The sequence below is a fragment of the Salvelinus namaycush genome, chromosome 37 (genome assembly GCF_016432855.1).
Source record: "Salvelinus namaycush isolate Seneca chromosome 37, SaNama_1.0, whole genome shotgun sequence".
In the NCBI taxonomy this organism is placed as follows: Eukaryota; Metazoa; Chordata; class Actinopteri; order Salmoniformes; family Salmonidae; genus Salvelinus; species Salvelinus namaycush.
The window spans coordinates 19223906-19237984 of record NC_052343.1 but is presented as its reverse complement, the minus strand read 5'-3'; the positions used below and the strand labels follow the sequence as shown (position 1 = coordinate 19237984).

General features: G+C 42.3%; 1 protein-coding gene and 1 pseudogene across 1 annotated transcript; both read left to right on the top strand.

The window, feature by feature from the left end:
• The first annotated feature begins 681 nt into the window (after positions 1-681).
• LOC120031672 lies at positions 682-3334 on the top strand (annotated as a pseudogene).
• A 1434-nt stretch (positions 3335-4768) lies between these two features.
• LOC120031445 (squalene monooxygenase-like) lies at positions 4769-14039 on the top strand. The gene is made up of 11 exons (XM_038977209.1): positions 4769-5389; positions 5786-6041; positions 6366-6543; positions 6773-6869; positions 7075-7188; positions 9227-9398; positions 9710-9805; positions 10180-10322; positions 10783-10879; positions 11316-11403; positions 12231-14039. The coding sequence occupies exons 1-11, from the start codon at positions 5114-5116 to the stop codon at positions 12421-12423; spliced, it is 1710 nt and encodes a 569-aa protein (XP_038833137.1). The 5' UTR covers positions 4769-5113; the 3' UTR covers positions 12424-14039.
• Positions 14040-14079: the final 40 nt, after the last annotated feature.

The following is a 14079-nucleotide window of genomic DNA, read 5'->3' as shown; positions in this document are numbered from 1 at the left end:
CTACAATGCAGAATAAGTAGGTGTGGCGAACTTGAAAGAAGGGCTGTGTGTGTCAGGTGTCATGGAAGTGTCTTTTGTCTTCTTGTTGCACAGTGAGACTCTACCTCCTTTACACACCTGAATGATCCCACCTGAGGTTTTCATAGCAGGCTTCATGTAACTGTTTACCTGTGCAGGTGCTGCTGGGCAGACATATGGAGGACTGGCTGAGATTCTCAGTCTGTTACTGGCACTCCTTCTGTGGGACTGGTAATGAATGTTCACTAACACACATTGATTGCTTCAGGTCACTCTCATGTATACTGTACATAGACTACAGAAACATTTGTACATTTAATTCAATAAATCACTGTCTCTTTCATCAAAAAACAACCCCGATCTCATCATGGGTCTGTCACGATGACTTCATGTGATGTATTTTGTTTTCCTCCATTTAACCCACCACCAGGTGCTGACCCTTTTTGGTTCCAGACACTACACAGACCCTGGAATGAGGGTGCTTCCCCCATGGAATGTGCCAAGAAGAGACTCCATGCAGCCTTTGAGTTCTTCACCAAACTTAGTGTGAGTGAGCTTCCACCCAAATACTGTACCTTTAAAACTTTGTATTTTAGAATGTACCGCTTTAAAAAAAAATAAAGAAACCATATTGATTCATGTGTATGTTCTTTTCAGGTGAAGTACTACACCTTTCATGACAGGTATTGTCACATTGTTCCTACAGTATCAAATCAATTAATCTTGGTAGTTGGTAGAGACATTGATAGAGTGGCCATTTATGCCTTAAAGAAGTAGCACCCGTCCAAGATGCTTGTTCTCTCACCCATGGTCATTGTATACTAACTGATCTATGTTACCCTCCTATCCATCCTGTTGTATAGGGACATGTCCCCTGAAGGAAGCACTCTGGAGGAATCCAACAGCAACCTGGATGAGATGACAGACCTGGCCCTGCAGCTGCAGAATAGGACTGGGGTCAAGGTGCTGTGGGTCACCTGCAATCTGTTCGCTCACTCAAGGTCAGCTTTCCTCATCAACCTTAGTCATTTTTACACTCCAAAGGTTATTTTCACACTTCAAAGTGGAAGAGATGATAATCTGTTGTAGGCTGTATAATAGAGGATATATGGTATATTATTGGCTATATGCATAATATTTATGTCTAATTGTCCAGATTTCATGATGAAGCCATCTCTTTGCCATTTGACTTGGAGCCTACATTTCTTTTAAATTAATTTTTATTTATTGCCAATACCATAGGTACATGAATGGAGCAGCGACCAACCCTGACTGCCATGTTTTGGCCTATGCTGGGGCCCAGGTGAAGAAAGGACTGGATGTAGCCAAGAAGCTGGGAGCAGAGAACTTTGGTGAGATGAGAGAAGAAATAATATCTCATAATTAACCACCATGACTTCACTGACCCTGTCTTTGCCACCACCTAACCTGGTGCATGTATTTTTGTCTCCTTGTGCAGTCTTCTGGGGCGGCAGGGATTTTACTCGATACACAACACTGATGTTGGCACTGAACTGAAACACATGGCAAACTTTTTCAAAATGGCTGTCAGTAAGTAGCTAGTACTGCTGTGTGTGTAATACATTGTTACCATAATACTGTGCCAAATTTTAACTGTCACCTACCATTTGCAGATGATAACCTTATTGTGTTATTGTATATCAGAGTACAAGGAGAAGATAGGGTTGAAGTGCCAGTTCCTCATTGAACCCAAGCCTAAAGAGCCATGTAAACATCAGTACAACTATGGTAAGGCTTTTAGCTGTATAACACAACATTAACACAATGTACACATTGTAAGGATCTACTATGTGGTTACTGTTGAACTATGGATGCCCTCGAGTCAGTTTCTGCATTACTAACCACATCTAACAATTAGATGCTAGAAAATGTCTGATGCCTTTAATTTCCATGTTACATTGTTTGTACATGTTGCCGTTTCACCTTTTTTTATAGATGCAATGAGTGTCATAGGCTTCCTGAAGCATTATGAACTGGACAGCCATTTCAAGCTGAACATCGAACCCAACCACACCACTCTGGCTGGGCATTCCTATGAACACGACGTCGTCATGGCCTCTGTAAGTCGCCATGTTGACTTTCACGTCTCCCAATCCCAAACCGACCCCCTATTCCCTGCTCTCTACATCGATGGACTTGTGTAGGTCTGAAGAGATTGGATATGTCGAATCAATATGTTAATGCTCCACCTTGCCCTCTGATAGGGGAGTTATAATTTTCACCATATTTCTTACACCTTTCAGAAGTACATAGAGGGTAGGGCCTAGTGGTCTTTTTTGGACTGGGTGGTTGATGTCATTCCTGGTAATCTGGATGTTCCAGTCCAGTTAACCTAATAAGCCTGGTGTGTAGGTTTGGCATGCTGGGCTCTGTGGACTCCAACACGGGTTCTCCTGACCTGGGCTGGGACACAGACCAGTTCCCCATGGACATCAGGAACACCACCATGATCATGAAGGTGACATAGGAGATAATGTATGCACACACACACAATTACTAATAAAGTTATTTTATGATGATACCTATCAGATATCAGAACGTCAGCAGAAAGAACATAAGAAAATGCATGGTTCTATCTTCCCCAGACTGTGATAGAACAGGGTGGTCTGCAGCCGGGGGGTCTGAACTTCGATGCTAAGGTGCGTAGGGAGTCCACGGACCTGGAGGACCTGTTCATAGCCCACGTCGGAGCCAAGGACGCCTTCGCACGCGGCCTGAGGAACGCAGTCAGGATCATAGAGGAAGGAGTTATCACCAGCATGGTCAAGGGAATGAGGCATAATTTTCATTCATTAATTCGTTCACGTATTCACTTAATCACTGGGATGGTCAAGGTACTAAGACAATATATAAATTAATTTATTCATGGACTTAACCTTATTTTACCAGGTATGTTGGCATTGCAAGAAAACAAAATGTACTATCTGTGCTAAAGAATGTTTATGTATTAGCTAGCTATGCTCAAACTATATCAGCTTTCCCACACAACATCACTGTCTTCTGACAGGAGCGCTACATGAGCTTCAGCCATGGGATTGGTCAGAAAGTAGAGGATGGCAGCGCCTCATTGGAGGAGCTGGAGGTGAGGTCACTAGTGGAATAACAACATAGTACCATCTCTACAGCACTCATGTGTTTGTAACAACACTGTTGTTTCAATGTCTACCAAATCAGTATAATGTTAATGACAGTTTTTGTTGTTTATTCTCAGGACTTTGTCAAGCAAAATGGGGAGCCAAAAGTCACAACAGGCAAACAGGAGAAATATGAAACAGTCTTTAACCACTACCTGTGAAGACATGTGGTGAAGACTTGTTTGACCATGACACCCCTTGTCCTGAGTGTTATAGTGTCCATCCAGACCTTTCATAATCGTATTCATACACAGTGTTATAGTTTCACGTGACTAACTATTATTACAGTTATAGTATAAAGAATTAATCAGTGGATGAGTCTTGTGAATGTGGACTATTTTAAAGCACACTCCTGTAATGTTGACATATGATTCGATTGTGAGGCCATCAATGGTAAAGACCAGAAACATGAATTTAATGGGAGTATAAATTATATGGCATTTCAAATATTGAATTAATTAATTGATCACTGATCGATTGGTAGTTTTTTTTATACTTGAGTTGAATAAAAAGAAGCAAACCCTATTGGGTCAGTGCTTTGCATTACTATTATAGTTTTTAAAATAAATAAATATAGTGTTGCTACTTGGCTTCTAATGTTAGAGTAACATTAAACATGTCCGTGTAGGGGTCTTGGCAAAAAGGCTTTCAAAAAAACGTTATACAATATTTAATAAGGCTGCCCAACATAAACTAGGATGCCCTCAGAAATAAAATACATGTTTGTATTGATATCCTCACAATCCTACTTATCTACATAATCACCCCAAGGCAAGGTATGTAACACAATCCATAACAGAGTTATTTCCTATGTCTGGCAAAGAGTACTGACTGCGAACCGGTTTGGTAACTTCCTCCGTAGTGTAACATTGTAGACCGATAGACCCCTTTCCAGCATGACACACTGACAGTAAGAAAGATAACGCCATCTGCGCGCATTCAACATAGCCTACATTTACGTTTGTATTACTTATAAATAAAATAACTTTTTGGGGTTCTCATACGCTTACGACGATGTTTTGATTCTTGCTTGAACAGTCGCTAAGATTATTTGGTTGTGATCTTTGCAAAATAACTATTTTGGATGCAGCAGTTGTTAGCTAGAATGCTAACGCTCGTTGACATAGGCTTTAGCAAAAGCCATGTTACTGGTTGAAGGTGAAGTTTTTTAAAAAGTATAATGCAGTTGATTTGCGATGATGACACAAGCATTATATTAAGCAAGACATTCATACAAGGCTTAGAATCTAGTTATAACAAAAAAGTAGTATGAAATGCACTCATAAGCAACATGTAAATATAGGCTTTTCCCCCTGTGTTCTATAAGAACTTCCCCTTGTTCTGCCATCAATTTACGCGCATCGCCCTCGTGTGGCAAAGTTTGCAAACACAGAAACGGGTCTATAGACACCTTTCCAGTGACATCATATCATACTATCCTCTCTCAGCCAGCGCTCCAAACCAGCAGCCGAGGATTGGCCAATGGCCTGATAGCGTGAGCTCTGCTCACCGATGTGCTGTTCCTGATTGGACGGTTCAGATACAGAGGGCCGGACACCAAACCTGCGAACCGAGGTTGTACCTATCTCATTATCATAAAATATTTAGCATCCCTTGAAACCATCTGACATGTCGGGTGGAATAATTGTCATGGTTTTGAATACTTTTCTTTTGGATTAACGGATATATATATATTTTAAATATTACTAGGCCTACGATCTGCTAAAGTAACTGAAATAGAATATTTGTTATTTTTGAAATAATAATTGCTGAACTGTGAGATTTTATTGGGCAATTTATTCTATTCCATGATCTCGGCTACTTTTTGTTTTTGCAATTTAGTTTCAGGTTATAGGTTAGGAAACATTCTGAGCAGTGGTAATTTATTGAATGAGTTAGCCTATTCAGTTCAAGTAGCCTAGTATAATAATAGAATAAAGATGTGGACTTTTCTTGGAATTGCAAGTTTCACCTACATTTATAAGAAATGCGACGCAGTTTTGGAGTTTGCTCACAAAGAGATAATCCTGGCGGCTGTAGTGTTCTTGGCAGTGGGGATGCTGCTATCTTATGTCAGGTACCACGGACATACATTCAAGGTACCCCAAATTCTACAATTACCGCTTGAACTTTTATTATCCCTACCGGTCATCAATACATTTGTACCGAAACCCTCAGCTGTCAGGCACAGGAGTGGAGAGAGCGCGTCAAAGAAGGTGAGTAATAATAACTGTACAATCTGTTGAAGAACAAAAACAAGAAATAAGCTAGATTAATACGATTATTCTCACCCGTTGGCCTACTTCATTATACACTATACACAATAAAATAGTGTCCAATTATAGTGCAAAGACACTCTTAAGTTTTTTTTAACCTTCTATGGGTAAGTACAACTGAAACCTGCCGATCTATGTATTTATTTAAATCTCAAACAATTCATTGAATGTTCATAATTGTTTGAGATTTAGCAGAACAGCTCTAATGAAGCCTTTTTGTTATAGGAAAACCATACACATTTTCAAACACCATTGCAAAGTACCATGAACATGCCAATTTAATGATTTGAATTCATTTCTCTCTCTCCCCACCCTCCTCGCTTTCTCTCCAAACAGGGAGGTGGCAGGAGGAAAAGAGTGTGTTCCTCAGGCATGGAGAGCCCCCCAGCAGCAGGGGACTCTCCTGCATCTCAGGAGCCGGATGTGATCATAGTAGGGGCGGGAGTCCTGGGGTCGACCATGGCTGCGGTGCTGGCCCGGGACGGCCGGAGGGTCACTGTGATAGAGAGGGACCTGAAGGAGCCTGACAGGATAGTGGGAGAGCTGCTGCAGCCTGGTGGATACAAGGCCCTGCAAGAACTGGGAATGGAGGGTGAGTGGTCTCTGGAGCATGGACTAGAGATCTTTTAGTGTGGGGTCTACGTGTAAAAAGGTGATAGCGTGGGGCAAACGACCAATGAGCTCACTCGCAACAAGCCCTTGCATTGAATGTGCTCAACGAGCAAGGCTCACTGCAGGACCTATATAGGGCTTAAACGTTGTTTGTTTAAAGTGGGACCAAACAAACTGTAGCAAAGACACCTAAGTCCCTATGTAATGTAAAGACATTCCTTTTTGCCACAGACTAAAGACCTGAGTTGAAGGAATAATGAATAGTGTTTCATCACCCTTGCCTAACCCTGGGCTCTCCTCTCAGGTTCAGTGGAGGGGCTGGATGCCCACGTAGTGAACGGCTATGTGATTCATGACATTGAGAGCAGCACAGAGGTGGAGATCCCATATCCCCAGGCAGACAGCAGTATCCAGTGTGGCAGGGCCTTCCACCATGGGCGCTTTATCATGGGCCTGCGCAGAGCCGCGCTTGCTGAGCCAAAGTAAGGCTGGGAGAGAACCTTCACTATACCTGTTGGACATGTCATTACTATCACTAGGGCCACACATTTTTTCCTGACCACATTACTTGACCAGGACCAACTCCAGGGTTTAGTTCTTATAGGCTGATTATGTTCTTCCTGGTCTGGTCATGTGTTCAGAAGAACCTGTCTATTAATACCGTCACTATAACTACTGTTTCTTAATAACTGGTACTTTGCTCTCCCCTAGTGTTACGTTCATAGAAGGCACCGTGTCCAGCCTGGAGGAAGAGGATGGCTGTGTGACAGGAGTGCAGTACAGGGACAAGGAGACAGGAGACACAAAGGTCAACTCTAAGCTAGCGATGCAGCTTATACTCTGGTACTCTCCAGATAGCCGTTGCTGTGTAAAATAGCCCCATGGTGATACTTACAATTACACTTGACAGTATTTACACCTATTGATTAGCAATTCACTAGGATCCATTGATAAGACAAGCAGTGTAACAGATGTGTTTTTAACTGATGTAATTGTGTTAACCTGTCCCATAGGAGGTCAATGCAGCAGTAACTGTCGTAGCTGACGGCTGTTTCTCAAAGTTCAGGAAGAGCCTGGTAGCTGGGAAGGCCCAGACCTCCTCTCACTTTGTTGGATGTATCATGAAGGTTTGTTCAAGTATTATGTTGAATGAATGAATGAATGAGCAAATCAATGAATCGACCGACCAACCAACATATGCCATTTAGAAGACACTTTTTAATATTTTATAAATATATTTTTCTTCTCCCCAATTTCGTGGTATCCAATTGGTAGTTATTCTTGTTTCATCGCTGCAACTCCCATACTGACTCGGGAGAGGTGAAGGTCGAGAGGCATGCGTCCACCGAAACACGATCCAACCAAGCCGCACTGCTTCTTGACACAATGTCCGCTGTCATGACGTTGCCCTCTTTGGGTACAGCGAGCACCATCCCCCTCTCTCTGTCTCCTGCAACCAGGCTGCTGTGGTCAGAGAGGTCGTAAATTCCTGGAGGGGATTATCTCCTCATGGCCACAGTATAGAGAGAGAGTGAGTTTTCATAGAGAGACCAAAGGAATTTATCTACATAATCAATTATGTTCTGGAGAAGGTATAAAAGATCGGTGAAGAATCCAGCTACGAACTGGTCCGTTTGGTACAATTTTGTGAAACTCATGGGAGACAATGCGGCCACATTACCATAACGCTGTTTATACAATAGCCTCAGATATGAGTGAGGATGATACTGTTTGTGAAATTGTGTAATGTGATTTTGGACTGTTTAATGAAGGAAACTCCAATTCCCTTTGGAGTTTAACTAAATCAGAGGACCGCCCATGAGCACAGTTATGGTCTTGCGTCCTGGGACAGGCCCTTTTCTGCTCTTCCGAATAAAACCCCCACCCTGGTTTTCTATCACCAGACCAGCTTACCTCGATAACGAGAGGCCCAAGGTTTGAGAGGAGACCGAGCTTACCTCAATTACGAGATGGCTAAAGGTTGCAGACCAGCTTACCACGAGAGGGCCAAGGTTTGAGTAGATGGCTGAATCTTTTGAACCATACCACGTGGTTAAACTCTTAGACTATTGATACCGACAGTATAAGAACAAGTCTTTGATATTAATTACTAGTCTGCAGCTAGGAATTCGGTATCATTGAACGCGAAGACCAACAACCGCCGAAACATCTATTCTATAACGACATGAATGAATGTCACTCTGAACTATCCATTCTAACCACGACAGAGAGAGGACGGAAAGACTCTCCAACAGAAACAAACTTTTCAACAGAGATCCCGACGACACACTGAGCGTAAATATATATATTGATTGCAATTGTTCCCGATTGAGTGAGCGTTCATGTGCAAAGGATTAGCATTTCAATTGTTATAATTATCACTCTGTTTAATAAGCCGCCATGCCGGTTTAGCCCACTAGGGCACATTCTCCTATCATTTCCTTGTAAACATATCTACTGTTTGTTATGCATTTCTGTGAGTACTTAGTTAGTAAATAAATGATTTTAAGACAATTATGGATGACTCATAGGGAAGACTGTGTTCGTGCAGATAACCAACAATTTACGACGTTTGGAATGAGACTAACGTGAGGTAAATAATAATTCATTAATTCGAAGACTATTTGATCAGATATTAAAATATCTGAAAGTTATATTAGGAAAATTATAACTTTGTAATCTGAATATTTTCCTTGGTGCCCCAACTTCCTAGTTAATTACAGTTACATGATTAATCGCGTAATAATAATTACAGAGAGTTATTTGATAAATAAGTCTTCAGTTTTAATGATGCCAAAGACACGACACTGCTTAAGCCGGAAGCCAGCCACATCAATGTGTCGGAGGAAGCCGACTGTGTCAGCGCTCGGCCCGCCACAGGAGTTGCTACAGCGCGATGGAAGATCCTTGCCGGCCAAACCGTCCCGGGCGACACTGGGCCAATTGTGCGCTGCCCCATGGGTCTCCCGGTTGCGGCCGGCTGCGACAGAGCCTGGACTCGAACCAGGATCTCTAGTGACACAGCTAGCACTGCGATGCAGTGCCTTAGACCACTGCACCACTTGGGAGGCTAGCAGAAATGTTTTACCAACCAACCAAACAAACAATTCATAAAATGCAGTCAGACTAATGTATTTCCTTTCTGTCCTCTCTGGTCGTGGTCAGAACTCTCCCCAGTTCAAGCCCCACCATGCTGAGCTGGTCCTGGCTAACCCCAGCCCTGTCCTCATCTACCAGATCTCCTCCTCAGACACCAGGGTGCTGGTGGACATCAGGGGAGAGATGCCCAGGAACCTCACTGAGTACATGGCTGAGAAAATACACCCACAACTACCAGGTATGGAATTTAGGGTATACAGTATAGAGATTTAAACAGTATAGCTTTCCCATGTGTTCAACATCCTTTACATTGTATGGAGGGATGGAAGGATGGCCTCAGGCCTCGTGAGACTTAAGGGCAAACTAACCATATCCACCACCAATGTAAAGCACCCACATGAATATGTACTTGAGAGCTTCAAGACACGAAGAGTAAAATACGGCATTATAGGTTGACATTCACTCTGTGTTGATTTAAATTCTTTATCCACCCATCTTTGTGGTGATGAATGTGTGACCTCTGACCTGACTCTGTTGTCTCTTCTCTAGAACACCTAAAGGAGCCGTTCATGGTGGCTCTGCAGAATGACCGGCTGAGGTCTATGCCAGCAAGCTTCCTGCCTCCGTCCCCAGTCAACAAGCCAGGTAGGACACTAGTACTGACCACAGTGTTGGGCTGTGTCCCCAAGGGCAAATGGAATACGGTCCCATTTGGAACGCATACTTGGAGAGTTTAATGTTGGCTGTGGGGAGTCTATCACACCATTATAGCATGGTAGATCAATGTTTTATTTTAAACCAGCAATAAACCTTGAAACCCTCAAAATAAATATTAGACCAACTGCATTGCTCCATTTGTTATGATCATTAACAGTATATTATTTTATCTTTAGGTAAGTAGATTGAAAGCCTGACCAGATAAGATGTTTTGCTGAAAAAGATGGTCCCTCTAGCAGTGTAAATGTGTAATGTTAGTGAGGTGTGGACTGGGGCTAACATGGGCCATTGTCCTGTTCCAGGTGTGCTCCTGCTGGGTGACGCCTACAACATGAGACACCCTCTGACCGGAGGAGGGATGAGTGTGGCCCTCAACGACGTCCTGATCTGGAGGAGCCTGATGAAGAACATCCCTGACCTGTACGACAACACAGCCATGCTCCAGGTAAACTCACATCCCTAATCTCATCCCCCTTTCTTATGATTATTACATTTCCATTACATTTTGGTCCAGAGTGACTTACAGTCAGTATTATGTTAATGATTGGACAGTGGGTATTACAGAGAAGGGATAGGCAGTAGATGGGTTCAGACAGAATGGCCGACAAGAGGGATATCTGGTCCTGAGTCAGCTTCCACCAGACCAGACTCCGCCACACACATTATCACTGTCTGAATGGCCTTGGTTGGAATGTGTATTGTTGTTTTGTGGAATGTGGGTCCATATTACATTGCAATCACTTGCTACCACAGAACGTTAGGGAGTTTTATATGTGGCACAGGGCATATTGTTTCTGTAATCCACAGTGTTGTAGTAGTCAAAGGAATAGTTACAGAGCAATGTTAGGATTTACTGCATAAGGCTGAAATTGAAAACATGTTATTTTTTATTTTTTTCATAATAGGCAAAGAAAAAATTCCACTGGGAACGCAAGTCATCACATTCCTTTGTGGTGAATGTGTTGGCTCAAGCCCTGTACGAGTTGTTTGCTGCAACAGACAGTGAGTCTCCTTCTCTGTCCTTTTTACTATCCCCTGCCAACACATGATGAATAGAATAAGGTCATACGTGGTTATGCCAAGTCTTTTGGTGCATTATAACATTATAATGCACTATACCTGTAGGCTTTAATTAAATTGTTACCAATGTCTCTACTTCAATCGTTTGTTTTCTAACGGTCCAGTACTTCTTCTCAGTACATGTCCGTATACCGCAAATTACTGACACTAAACACTTAGCTAGGCCGATTATAGCAAACAGAGAGGGACATTTAGGAGATATTCAGCATAAATCATTTCTGCTGAAATAATTTTTAGTGTTAATCTGTGGATTTTACCAGCAGGGTACTACACTGAGATATACTGTATCATTTAGCTTAACCTCCTTCATGACTGACATGCATATTCATATGAGCTGTTTGGTGTTTGTGTCTTTCAGATTCTCTCCACCAGCTGAGAAAGGCATGCTTCCTTTACTTCAAGCTGGGTGGGGAGTGCGTCAACGGTCCCATTGGTCTTCTCTCAGTGTGAGTCTCACTAATGTGTTCGACACACTTCAAAACTCTTACAGTTGATCCTTGACTGTGTATGTCAATGCAATATTCCCCATTCAAAAAATATGTATGTTAAATATTCAGAGTGTACAAAACATTAGGAACACATTCCTATTATTGAGTTGCACCCCCTTTTGCTCTCAGAACAGCCTCAATTTGTCGGGGCATGGACTCTACAATGTGTCGAATGCATTCCACAGGGATGCTGGCCCATGTTGACTCTAATGCTTCCCACAGTTGTGCGAAGTTGGCTGGATGTCCTTTGGGTGGTGGACCATTCTTGATAAACACGGGAAACTGTTGAGCGTGAAAAACCTAGCAGCGTTGCAATACACACTCAAACCGGTGCGCCTGGAACCTACTACCATACCCGTTCAAAGGCACTTAAATATTTTGCTTTGCCCATTCACCCTCTGAATGGCACACATACACAATCCATGTCTCAGTTGTCTCAAGGCTTTAACATCATTCTTTAACCTGTCTCATCCCCTTCATCTACACTGATTGAAGTGGATTTAACAGGTGACATCAGTAAGGATCATAGTTTTTACCTGGATTCACCTGGTCAGTTTGTCATGGAAAGAGCAGGTATTTCTAATGTTTTGTACACTCAGTGTATATAAATGTATACTGTATATGCACCTGTATTGTATACTGTATATGCACCTGTATTGACATTAGAGGATCGCAATGGAAATAATGTCTCTGAATTGGGCAGCCTACTATTATTAATGATCAAATTCAATCAATCAATCAATTGTCTATGGTTTTAATTGGCTCTCAATCCATTCTATTCCCAGGTTGACGCCCCGTCCGATGACTCTGATTGGACACTTCTTTGCCGTGGCCTTGTACGCCATCTACTACAGCTTCAAGTCTGAGTCGTGGTTCACCAAACCCCGAGCCTTATTCACGAGTGGAGCTATCCTGTACCGCGCCTGTACTGTCATGTTTCCCCTCATCTACTCTGAGTTCAAGTACCTGGTGTACTGAGAAGTGCTCTAATCTGAGCCCTAACCCAGTGGAACGCACACCAGCCTTAGACAACAGGGTCGTATTCATTAGTGCACAAACATAGCAAAACATTTTGCAATGGAATACGAAGAAGTTCAGGTTGTCTCCTACTCTGTTTCTGCCTGTTTTCTTCCATTTCCTTTCTACTGAATACGTTTACAGAGCAGTGCCATCACTGACCCCTGGTGGAGAACACACACCAGCAGCCTTAATGGTGACATGACATACAAACAGTATAGTGACCTAAAGATACAATCTGAAAGTGTAGTTAACTGTCAAGTCATTTTGGCTGTATGTATGATTTATATGAAACCATTTAGTTGTAGGCCAACAATTTATGCTTTTACTCGTTGAGTGTGGGGAGGCATGCCACTTTCTGTCCAATGATGTAATTTCTGGACATTGTTTCTATCCATTTAGGCCAGGGATCCCTTTTTGTCTCAAGCGCACCCCTAGAGGCAAAAGATCTGTATAGCCTCTTTAATATTATACCATCCTATAATCACTATCAACAGGGATGACGTACAGGTCTCTAATGTGACCATTATTCAGTGCTGAAGCCTTTGACCTTGATCATATGTCTTTATCGCTGCCTAAAGGTCTGCTCAATGATAGAACTTCTGAGGACGAGGTCTACTCAATGATAGGACGTCTTCTGAGGACGAGGTCTAAATTGACGGTGACAATTATTTAGTAATGCCTTGTATATTCAGAATTTACATCAACCATGCATTTACATAGTGTAACAGACAATGCGTAATAAGAGGTTTGCATTAGCAACTCTTAATTGCAAAATTGACCAAATAACCAGCAGGACTGACTACAGGTGTCTGTCTAACCACTTTGCTGCTAATTGAACATGAGGACAAAACATGTCCGTCCTGCTTGTAAACTACTGTGGTTGTCTTCTATTTCTCTTCATGCCAATGACTTCTTTCAACCCGAAGCACTTACACAGTTGGTTCCCCCACACGAAGCGGAGTGTGAATGACGGCTCAAAAAACACAGTTGGCTGTTTGTCTACCCTTATTCCAAACGGTGTCCTTATTTTGTTCTGAAAAAGTATGTTCCTTGTACATTTACAATCAAATGATGTATTAAACTGTTTGATTGGTTCAAGTCAGATCGCCTGTCCTTAACTTTTGCCAAGTTATAGATTTCCTGCCTTTAAAAAAGGGTTTTTACACATTGTGACAAGGGATTTCCCCCCCACATCTCTGGTACTTGTTTAAAAAGTAATTCTTCAGCTGTGAACACCTGCTGGAATAAAAGCGTGACTTAATGCCTGTCTGAGGATTGCAGTGTCTAGAAACCACAAGTGACACACACATTCACCCTCCTGTGTGCCTGGAGGAAGAAGAGGGGAGGGTTGCAACAGAAACAAATAGCACAATGAGATGGGAGCAGATTCAGGAGCTGAGATAGTTGAATGTAGCTCAGCCACAAAACAAATCCCTGACCGATGGTCCACTGCCCCATCCATCTCTTCAGCATTTAGGGAGGAATTCATGACAGAATTTCACACTGTGTTGGTGAGAATATTTACTTGTAATTGTATTTTGTTTAATAAATGAGCAATTATGCAGTTAAATTTCTTCCTTTGGAAACTGATGTTTTATCTTTACAATCGACCCA

Excerpts from the sequence above, each read along its gene's own strand:
- LOC120031445 (XM_038977209.1), top strand. The coding sequence starts at position 5,114 with ATGTGGACTTTTCTTGGAATTGCAAGTTTCACCTACATTTATAAGAAA. Across the intron at positions 7,189-9,226 it reads TTGTTGGATGTATCATGAAG|AACTCTCCCCAGTTCAAGCC; the intron begins GTTTGTTCAAGT and ends GGTCGTGGTCAG. Across the intron at positions 11,404-12,230 it reads CCCATTGGTCTTCTCTCAGT|GTTGACGCCCCGTCCGATGA; the intron begins GTGAGTCTCACT and ends TTCTATTCCCAG.